This window comes from Phallusia mammillata, chromosome 5 (assembly GCF_965637545.1).
Source record: "Phallusia mammillata chromosome 5, kaPhaMamm4.hap1.1, whole genome shotgun sequence".
NCBI classification, from domain to species: Eukaryota; Metazoa; Chordata; class Ascidiacea; order Phlebobranchia; family Ascidiidae; genus Phallusia; species Phallusia mammillata.
In genome coordinates, this window is record NC_137256.1 from 16,814,474 (window position 1) to 16,825,735 (window position 11,262).

Consider the following 11,262-nt stretch of genomic DNA (forward strand, 5'->3'; position numbering starts at 1 on the left):
AGTCGATATCGGTACCATCAAAAAAGAATATGGCCACATCAGATTTGGATAGACTACATTACGAACTTAGGCTCAATCGCTCCTAGGGACAGCTCGATGTACCAACGGTTTGAAAAGGAATCCACCCAAGACGCCCGACCAATCCATCAAATTTCGGACATTAGTGCCGCTTCATCGTTTGGCAACGGACGCTACTCTTTTCGGATGGCCTTTGTTATAATATAATTATTTTTCATGGTATCACGCTGTCCTTGCGCCTTTCACTTGTTGCTTGCATTCGTCATTCATTGCTCTGAAGAAGTCCTACCGTTCTGGTGGACGAAACGTCAGCGAAAATACAAGTTATGGATAGAAACAACTAGTATTTTTGTTTAACATTAACACCAGTTGAAGGACATTTTTGTTAAATATGCAACCTGGTGGACGAAAACGCCTGTACAGCATTTTCAATTAAATTGATGACTATAAATATGTGGTATTTGTCGATCAAGTCGCATGCATAAATTTGTGTTATTGCTTTGTGTCAGTGACAGCCTAAATAAGCAGTGAATAGTCGATCGTGAACAATTAGGAAAATTTTCCTCGATCTTAACGACTAACAAGTTGTCCACCCCTGATATAAAACATATAACTTAGGAAAGCCACCTTTCTAATTTTTGTTACGTATTGAAATCAAAAGCGTTTCGTTTGTTTGCACACCAACTTGGTTCAAACAGGAGTTTGCCCTTTTCTGATTGGGAGTATGTGCAAACATACAGCAAAAACCGGCCTTAAAACTGTAGGACCTAAAAGTTTCTAAGCGCTTGTCATGACTCATGTACTTTTGTTTGAGTTATGTTAATCAACAATGGCAACTTCTGTTATTTGCGTTATTTGGAGCTAATAAAGAGAAGATTATTGGAGCTAATAAGAAAAGTTGGACAAACTTTTTGTTGACTTTTTTATGCCATTATTGATAAAATAACAATTGTTGCCTTACGACAGTTCGTTATTCAAGTGTTTTAGAAAAAGCTTCCAAACAACTGCTACCATTTGTGGAAAATGTTTAAATGGTTGCCGTTGCATTATCGTCCTGGGTTCAGCCGGTTCATGTGTTTTCATTCAAAACTTTGCAAAGCGAAGCCCCATGCAACGTTAAAACAACATTAGGCGCCACCCATGACTTTAAATGGGCATTGAGCGTCAGGCTGTTTGCAAACTAAACATCAAAACTAAAACAACGATTACTAAAATTTCTCGCTGTAACTACTGCAACAGATAGTTTTATGTTTGCAAAAACTTGAACTTTACGTTTAGAGGCTTTAGTGTTTTTTGGAGCAAGTGTTTAAGCATCGCCCTAATGTTATTTCTACCCCATCAGACAAGATGGTGCAAATTGCAAACCAAGAATTTTGCGATTTTTTGTTGTTTGTCAAGGTTAAAAACGCGGCTTCAATTTTCCAAAAAATGCCATATGTGCGCTAAATATAAATAAATATTTCGTTAAAATGGTCCAAAACGTTGCTTGTGTTTAATAATCTCCAACATTATAAGAAGGGCATAAACTTTCATGTGATTCATGCGTTGGTTCATTTAACCACAACATGGTGGTAATCATACGATCCTTGTGTTAAACAAACTCTAAGCTATACATAAGTCTGACTTAGGTTGTGCAAAACACGAAAATTTTTCCAAACATTCATTAGCATTTCCTTGGGGGTTTAAAAATCGCAGCCAACGCAGGCGGCCCGATGCAGTAAACATCCTGCCGTAGCACGTTTATTGCACTGTGGCGTTATGGGTCTTTTTCCGCCTATGCCCCCTTCCATGATCCATAAAGGGTGTAAGATTGCAGCGTGTCTAACCCATGTTAAAACTATACAAACTGAGCACCTTATGACGTGAGCACCTTATGTGATATTCGCCTTTTTCACTTGCGTTTTTTGTTTTTGAACTGTTTCAATCAAAAATGCTGATGCGTGACTTTGAAACCATGCTCGCTTTTTTCACAACAATTTCTGTCGCAAATTTAAGAGAGTGTTGTGTGTTTGTAGCTACTAACACACGGATAACACTTTTGATAAAAGCCTATTGCATTTGGCATTTCATCTCATACCCCCATTCCATTTTTACTGAAATTTACAAGAACTTAAAAGAACCCTCTACAAAATTACCAAATTCGTTCGCAACCCTGGCACCACATTGTTATAAACATGCTGAAAATAGTTAGAATGTTAAGCCACAAATGATAGTACACATGGCAAATGTGGCTGCAGTGATGCGTCTTCTCGCTCTGTAAGAATTCGCCTATTTTAAGTAAAGCAGTATAGCCGCTCCAGTGTTTTGCAAAGACAAAGAAAAAAAAAAAACGATTCTATTTGAATGATAATTGTAGTGCAGACTTAAACGTGTTATTAAAATGCTCTTACCGCGCGGGAAGTTGTATTTCGAGAAATTTAGATGTTTTCACTGCAAAAAGACACCTATTCAAAATCCAAAAATGTCTTTATCTGCAATTTAAAGATGATTAGGGCCTTATTTTGTGCTATACCAACTGATGCAATCCAATTCACGACTGTATGAAGAAGTCTTCGCAGACCACACAAAAGCTACCGGCAGGCCGCGTGCCACGTTTTGGACCACACTGATCTTTTGTATCAAATGTTTTTGATCAATTTAGAAATATTCACGGTATCTAGTTTGTTGTTGGTTGTCGTCACGTGACAGGGGAAATTGCGCCGAAATATAATCGGTGTTTAGTTTAAAAAATTAGTGGACGAAAGAAAGAGTTTATACGAGTAAAAACGATCTTTTGCATTATTGTTGAAAACAAACTTTTTAGCCGATAGTTTGTTGCCAAGCATATTCCTTTCAATTGAAGGTTCATCAAAACCACAACTCAGTTTCGGTTTCGTTGCATTTATCATGTTTTCTATTTCACCAAGACAGGTCAAAAACAAAAACATTCAATTGTGGTCGCTCTAAGAATGTGAGTAGTCGATTTTGTGGGCTTTATAGAGAATCTACAAGGCAATTGTGGAAAAATATTCATTAAAGAGGTTGGAAATTTTGGATGAATCATTGGTGGGAGTATTATTCACTATTAATGAAAACCATTTACAGTATTGTTGAAACCATTCCCGTTGTATGTTTTCAAATAAGGATCATGCCCACTGTTCCAATCCGACAAACGACAGAGCCTTTCTTAAGGAGAAGTTCGTCATCCCTGTTGAAACCAGTCCATTCAAACCACCGTAAACAAGAGCTGTTGCTACAGTTCTTGCAGCAAGTCCAGCAAGCATTTAAAAACCTCCTTGGATTTTCAAATTGTACTTGATCCACGCTGTGCTCAATTTGATAGTAGTTTCTTTCCCAAATTCATATGTTTTTCTAATTTTTAGAACTTGTGAGGGTGAGTGCAAGAAAATCATCATCAGCGAAAAAAGCTGTATATTACAGAACGCGCAACACCATTGACAAAAGAATCTGAAATCACATCTGCATAACAATGCTGTTGTTTCGAATTCTCTCACTTTCATGACTCTTTTGATAGACATAATTTTCAAAACCAAGTACATCCGATTTGTTGACAAGCTAATCGATTTCTTAGTTCATCGTGAATGTATTCGTTAATGCCTGAAACATCATAATTTCCCGTTGGAATTTTCACATCTCATTTAGGGAATTCACATTTTTTTTACGAATCACCTTTATTATTGTCCATTACATGGATGATGCGTTCGTCAATGTGCTATTTCAACCTTGACCAAGCAGTTGGAGTTCTTTTCTTGTCAGTGATTCTGTAAGAACAACTTCCAGCTTACTGTATTTTCTTGAAACAGAGTTCATTATGAACTGACCTTTGACTATTACCAGGGTACCTTTTTTGCTAGAAGGACATGACCAATGTCAATGTCCACTTGTTTCACTGGAACAACAGGTTTCAATTTAACATTTAAAATGGGTAACAAATAGTTGTCAAGCTCAGTATGACTCCCCTTAGGCACTTTGTTATAATCATAAAAAGACAGTTTCCTCTGCCATACTGCTCAAGGTCGTCCACATCCTGTTCGCAGCATTTCATCCTCTCATCGAAGGTTCGGGTTTCTAATTTGAGTTTGGTTAATCTGGTCCTCAACCCACCAGTCTCCTCATTTTCGTTTAGAAGAGTGTCTCGCTGTGACAACAGAATCTGAGCCTTTAACGGCATTTGCAAACTTAATTTGATGTTTATCAGTGTTCAGAGTCAATTTATTTAGATGTTAAATTAAGCCAAATGGCTTTGAGATGTTTCTAAGCAGTAATGCAACAATTATTTAAATAACTTAGAACCAATATCAAGTTGCTGAGTATGTAATAAATACCTTGCCTTGTGACCTTTAAAATTTATAGCATTGCTTATAGGTCGAAAGTTACAACTGCTAAAGTTTTTGTTAAGACAATATTTACGAATTCTTTTACCTGTGATCAACAAAAATTTTCAAAACTTGTTACGTGGCAGTTAAAGTACCTTTCCCTATTGACTTGTAATGTAAAAATATTAATTTTTTTTTCAACAGAAAATACCTTACTGCGTGTGGTGCTGAGGGATGGAACAGGTTACTTGCAAGCAATTCTCAGTGACAAGCTGTGTCAAACTTACAATGCCCTGATGCTAAGCCCAGAAAGCACTGTCACATTATATGGAACAATTTCTAAAGTGTCCAAAGGAAAAACGGTGTGTGCATAGCTTCTGTGTTGGCACTGATAGATTTTATTGATGTTTGTAACTTAACAGGCACCTGGGGGACATGAGCTAGTATGTGATCATTGGGAATTGGTCGGTTTGGCGCCACCTGGAGGAATTGAAAACGTTCTTAACCAGGTAATTGTTGAACTAGTGTTTGTGTTTGACTGTTTTCGTAATCAGATTTGAACACTAAAACAAGGGTAAACAACGTTACCAATTTACGCTACTGTACGCATACATACCAAAATAAATGTACTACGGTCGTCAAAGTGAATCTAGTAGATAAAAACAGCGCCTGCACTAAAACATCTGTATAACACTGCAATGCATGCGAAAGTGATCTTGCTTTTTAATATGCAGAATACTGATGTTGAAACCAAGCTTGACAACAGACACTTGGTAATTCGTGGTGAAAAGACTTCAAAAATTCTACGAATTCGCTCTTATCTGATGCAGGCATTCAGAGATCACTTCTTTGAACGTGGTTACTACGAGGTTTGCACAAGTTTGTTACTGTTGGGTTTTATTTGTATTTCGTTCTTCAAAAAATGTAGTTTGTTTCAGCGTTTAGGGTTCTATATTCAGGTGTACCGGGTTTAGATTTCGGGCCATATTACAACTTTAATCCGTTCAGTGTATTTACAAGCACTATTGCCTGCCTCGTACGTTTATTTACTTTGTTGGTCAGGAACGTTTGGCCACCACCAACGCAGCACGTCAACATACAAACATAGCACACGGGAGAGGCTACTGTGCTTGTGATTCGACATTCGACGGGCTCAACACCGAGCCTGTGTAGCTTAGTTAATAGAGTACGAGTCCGGATGGGCTCCTGTCGTGGGTTCGAATCTCTTGGCAGGCTGGATTTGTAAAACCTATTCCAGCCATAGAGTAAAAAAAATCAGCATTTTAAAGTACAGCAAAATTGTAAGGCTTAATTTCTAAAAAACGGCTTGCTTCGGACAATTGTCGTAATTCAATTGCCTTAATCAAACCTTTGAGTTTTAGTTTTTAGTCTTGTATACTTGAGTTCGGAACCCAATTTCGGTCCAGCTTCCAATACTGTGGTACAAACGATGCAATATCACAATAACTTAAGGCTCGGTCCAACCTATCAACTATGTCTTTTGCAATAGATTACACCGCCGTGCTTGGTGCACACTCAATGCGAATGCGAATGCTGTTCTGCGTTATTCAAGGTGGACTTCTTTGGCGAGCAAGCTTACTTAACCCAATCATCCCAACTGTACCTGGAAACGTGTCTGCCGTCGCTAGGTGACGTCTTCTGCATTGCCGAATCTTACCGCGCCGAACAACATCCCCATATACAGACATAAAAACCCTGATCGGGATTCGTCCCCGGGAGAGTCCTGGGTTCGAACCCCGTGAAAAAAAAAAAAAAAAAAAAAAAAAAAAAAGAACAACATCAGACCAGACGCCATTTAGCCGAGTGAGTAATAACGTCCACAAATGTTAAGTGATTACAAATACTGTCGGTAAGGTTTTATTAATATTTTTTATCAGATACACCCACGTCGAAGCAGAATGCCCATTTATCAGTTTCGATGATTTGCTGGATAGACTTGAAGATTTAATTACAGATGTTGTTGATAAAGTGTTGAAATCGCCAGCTGGACAACTTGTCAAAGACCTCAACCCGGTAATACAAATCGCAACTCTTGTTACATTAAGGCAGTTAGTCGACTAGTCCAGATCATAACACAGTTTTAAGGTGCTAAGCCAGTCGTTACCAACCTTTTTTGTACTGTGCTCCCTTTTAGTCGATATTCAAATATAATTCTCTCCCTACAAATTTAGTTTGCGGCAAATGCTGCAATAACACATAGCACAGACAAACAGTAAGAGATTAATATATATATTTATTTTTCTTCACGGGGTTTGAACCTAGGACACTCCCGGGGACGAATCCCGATCAGGTTTTTTTATGTCTGTATATGGGTCAAGCTCGCCAGGCCATTCGGCCAAGTTCCTGCCCAGTAAGAGATTAATATTGTCATACACTTCCCCCTACAAATTACAATCCCCCCTCTAGTGGCGAATTCCCCACTGGTTGGGAAAAGCTGTTTATTAAATTATTGATTTCAGAATTTGGTGCCACCGAAACGGCCGTTTAAAAGGATGGATTATTCAGAAGCGATCAAATATTTACGCGAAAATGAAATAAAGAAAGAAGATGGTACGCTAAGAAAATATTTTGTATCGTATAACAAGCATAACAAGTATGTGTTGTATGACCGTTGTTTTATATCTAGTAGATTGTCGACAACGTAAAACTCCATGTTAGGTGTATGTTTTGGTAAAAAAGTTTTGTTTTTTGGTTAAAGGCATGCATCAACATGTGGAAAATCAAAACAGACCGATTAAACCCTTTTTATGCATTTGTAAAGCAAGTGTGTTTTTGTCTGATTTGCATTTGATACATTGTTAACGTATTTGACTTATAGACACGTACTATGAATTTGGCGAGGATATTCCTGAAATGCCAGAGCGCCGCATGGCTGATAAAATCAACGAGCCGATTCTGCTGTGCCGATTTCCAGCTGAAATGAAGACATTTTACATGCAAAAGTGTCGCAAGGACAAGAGGTTAACGGAGTCGGTAGGAACATTTGTCATACTATTTAATTATTATTTGTATTTGACTTTATCGGTGGTCAATTGTTCCAATAGAATAAATACAATTATTCAAGTTTCCATGTTCAAAGCACGGAATTGTTTGTTACCAGGCAAAATTGTGTTAGTTTTCTTAGACAAATGTGTTTTGCTACAAAACCATGTGTTATTTAAATAGAATCAATTTACAGGAGCTTGATCTAATGCAGCTTTGATTTAAAGTATGTACATACTGCTAAGCATTTATAAACATTTTAATGCATGGCTCCTAAAATTGGTCAAAAAAACTCATAAAAATGGATGAGGTTTTTGATTTGGCTTAAAGAACAAACAGGCTGAGTTTACGTAACAAGCGTATAAACCCAGAAGTAAAAAAGTCTTACTTTTTTGGGTAGATCTAACTATGTAATAAATGTCGTTGATACTTCAAACCAATTAGGTTTATTTGACTTAGGACGTATTGTGGAAGTACTTCATTTTGCGCCTTCGCATAAAAATTTCGTACTTGCTGCGAAATATTTGTTTCTTCTGTGTGGTGTATACAACTTTAGTTTGATGTATTTTTTAGGTCGATGTATTGATGCCGAATGTTGGAGAGATAGTTGGGGGATCAATGAGCATGACGGACTTCGCTGAGCTAATGGAAGCTTATGAAGTGGAAGGTGTCGATCCAAGCAAGTACTACTGGTACACTGATCAGGTAAGACAAAGCTAATCAAGTAAATTGTAAACCTTGTTTTTTGGCTTAACTGATCCTAATTTCTACCAAATTGTGTTCTATTGCAGCGCAAATTTGGTACCTGTCCTCATGGAGGTTATGGGTTAGGACTTGAACGATTGCTGATGTGGCTTTGTGATCAGCATCACATCCGTGACGTTTGTCTCTACCCTCGCTTTCTTGAACGTTGCAGTCCATAAATTTTGCCTTGTTAGCCATTTTTGTGCGTTCTCCGCAAGGGTGGCTTAACTCTTATATATTATTTGGAAAAGCATAAAACACGATATCGCACGGCAGACCCACGTTTAGCTATACGTTTGGCTTTGTTCTTTCATTCATTCACAAAGCAATTAATTCAGATGGATGGTATTATGTGTGTTTGTATCTATGTTTTACGTTAGCATGACAGTTTTATGTCGGTGTTGCAGCTTTTTATGTTTTTACCTATTAACGTAGCGAATAAGGGACCGTTTCTTTCCTAGCTGTGAAGCACTAGGTCAATTGCACATTGGACAAGACACACGGGTCTATTTGCACACTGCAGTTCTTACTTATATTAGTTCAAACTCCATGTTTATAGGGCTATTTAGTGTTTTACTTTACGGTTGGATCTCGGATGACTTTCTAAGTGACTTTACCATCTGCAAATCTACATGAAAGGTGGATATTAAGTGATACATCTTGACTTTTTGATACGTGTGAAGATCATGATTTTACACATCAGATACGAAACAGCTTTATTCTGCGACTTTTTTAAACTAAAAAACGTCTTTCGATGGAAACAAGTGAGTGAAGTCATAAAAATTATATCTGCTGCGCGTTGCGATTAAACTCAAATTTCCTGTCATTGTATTTGTTTCCTAGAGTCTAGACCAGGGGTGCTAAACCTTTTTTGACTCAAGATCGACTTTTGAGGTATTCAAACTCTCGGGATCTACCAATAAAATCAGCAATATACTACAAGACTGTGTTGATTAGCAAGGATAATTAACTAGCATTTTTCCCAACCCAGTTTTTCGTTTTATCATCGTTTGGTAATGATTTGTTTTACAGTGCAATGAGCGCTAATTATAAACTTGATCTAATACTAATCTTTCAAACACAATATTGAGAAAAAAGTTTAAACCAAACACCCATTTAATTGAAATAAAGAGAGCAACTACCAGTACAAAGTAGCAATTACTGCTGCAACTAACACCTTTGTGACGTAACAATGAGCCTTCTGAGTATTTGTAGTGTGAACAAATAACATAATCAGATGAAGAATTCTCCTATTACGGTCATCCATGTACAGGTACACTCCTCAAAAACGTGTTATAAAACAACTATATATTTTATATGATTTTTTGCATCCCTCGCGATCGACTTGAAATCAGTTCGAGATCGACCGGTCGATCGCGATCGACGGGTTGGGCACCCCTGGTCTAGACCAGGGCTTCTCAAACTGTGGGTCGCGACCCCAATTGGGGTCGCAGAATATAATTTTGGGGTCGCGAAACATCAGGCGTTATTATGTCATTGTCACATTAAATGGTATACGTGCGTAAATTTATTGTTTAAACATCATTCCCGTGTATAGGCTATACCAGGGGGCAGGGGTACACAAGTGCGGCTACAGAGACGAAGTTGTGCGGCCGTGAACAGGAAATGTATGTATTGGAGGCCGTGACGTAAATACAAACTCGTTTGCCAAATATTTTGATTTCCAAACGGCTCTAAACACATTTTGTGGAACTTAAAAAAGTATTACCCGCCTAGTAGCCATATGCGGCAGACTTTTTTATGCCTATTGTGTGCAAACAATGCGAAAAAGGAGATAACATAAGCGTCACAATATAGATTATGAAGTCATAAAAGCTAAGGCTGTCAATCTGTGTATTAAGTTAGAAATCAATTTAGGCTTTTTAGGCGCCATTATATGGTATATGTATAATATAAGTATTTCTTTACATGCACTTTAGAAGGCAATTGGCGGCCGTTGGGAAAATAAATATGCGGCCGTCATAGCAAAAAGGTTGTGCACCCTTGGGCTATACCCTTTGAGGGGTCGCGTAGAAATTTCTGTTTGAAAATGGGGTCGCAGAGAAAGAAAGTTTGAGTAGCCCTGGTCTAAACAATGGTGTGCTTTGTTTGACGGTACAAAACGGGCAAAAACAGATCCTGTGTAGAGCCACCATAACGCATTATAATACGGTGCAGCTTCAGCGCGTTTTTTCCATTATCTACCAATTGTACCCATTTACTGTTTTGCGCTACATAACGTTTTAACATTGCATGCGCTTGCTGTTTGCGGCTTGGTGATCGTTTTAGGGCAATTGGTTTGCTATACCTTTCTTTTACCAACGCAATAAACTCTCACAGTCAATAAGTTATACAAACGTGTGTAGTGTTGGGGTTGGTCGAGTTGACGTCGTACTTATTACTGAAGAGGTTTGGTTTGCTGAATATGTTTTACACTCTGGGTCAGGGCTACTCACATGGCGGACCGCGGTCCGCATCCGGACTTAAGCCGTGAGATGTGATCTCGGCAGGCTTTTGATTATTACTGCATACCCTTTTGTTGTGTACTTTTCTGTTAATTAGAATTGCAGTTTTAAAACTGGAGCCGGCAAAAAAGATTTCTTGGGAGACCACTTCACTTATTACACATGCAAGGTGGCGATTGTTTGCGCACAATTTTATGTAGTATTTGTCTGTAATACACTGCTTGGACGAAGTATTGCAAAATCGGCATAAATGTATTATGGTCTGCATGCATTGTACTGCTTTTGCAAGCGTTAAAGCAGGGTTTAGTGCTCAAGTCAATCTTTTGTTTCGCTCGTAGTAACACTCGGCTTCAGTATTGTATTCATCCAGCACAGCAATTCACCCCATTAGCTAATTAAGACATGTTACATTCGCATTTCTTGGACCTCGTGATTTTAAAACTTTTGTACTTGGGCCTTTGATGAACCTAATTGAGAACCATACCCCTGCTCTAGGTCCTTGTCTGTCTGAGCTACTGCTTGTAGCTTTGGGATTAGTCCGATAAAGAGGGCAACGTTTAACCTTAAGCCTGTTTTATGAAATGATATTGAGTTAAAAAGAGCTACATAGAGATTTTAGCGTCTGATATCGTTACAACACACGTGAATCTATAAAAAGTAAAAAGGTGATGATGACGTAACTGCACAAATGGTAAAGGTGATAAATAGTGACAAAT

General features: G+C 38.1%; 1 protein-coding gene across 1 annotated transcript in view; it reads left to right on the forward strand.

Annotated features, from left to right (window-relative positions):
• Positions 1–8,429, forward strand: part of LOC145229998 (asparagine--tRNA ligase, cytoplasmic-like) — a 12,819-nt gene extending 4,390 nt beyond the window's left edge. Inside the window, exons 6-15 of the mRNA XM_080095348.1 lie at positions 4,539–4,696; positions 4,757–4,843; positions 5,069–5,203; positions 5,845–6,025; positions 6,134–6,158; positions 6,233–6,368; positions 6,815–6,905; positions 7,174–7,328; positions 7,911–8,042; positions 8,129–8,429. Coding sequence (XP_079951474.1) covers positions 4,539–4,696; positions 4,757–4,843; positions 5,069–5,203; positions 5,845–6,025; positions 6,134–6,158; positions 6,233–6,368; positions 6,815–6,905; positions 7,174–7,328; positions 7,911–8,042; positions 8,129–8,260 — 1,232 coding nt within the window. The 3' untranslated portion in view covers positions 8,261–8,429. The remainder of the gene's footprint in view (positions 1–4,538; positions 4,697–4,756; positions 4,844–5,068; positions 5,204–5,844; positions 6,026–6,133; positions 6,159–6,232; positions 6,369–6,814; positions 6,906–7,173; positions 7,329–7,910; positions 8,043–8,128) is intronic.
• Positions 8,430–11,262: the final 2,833 nt, after the last annotated feature.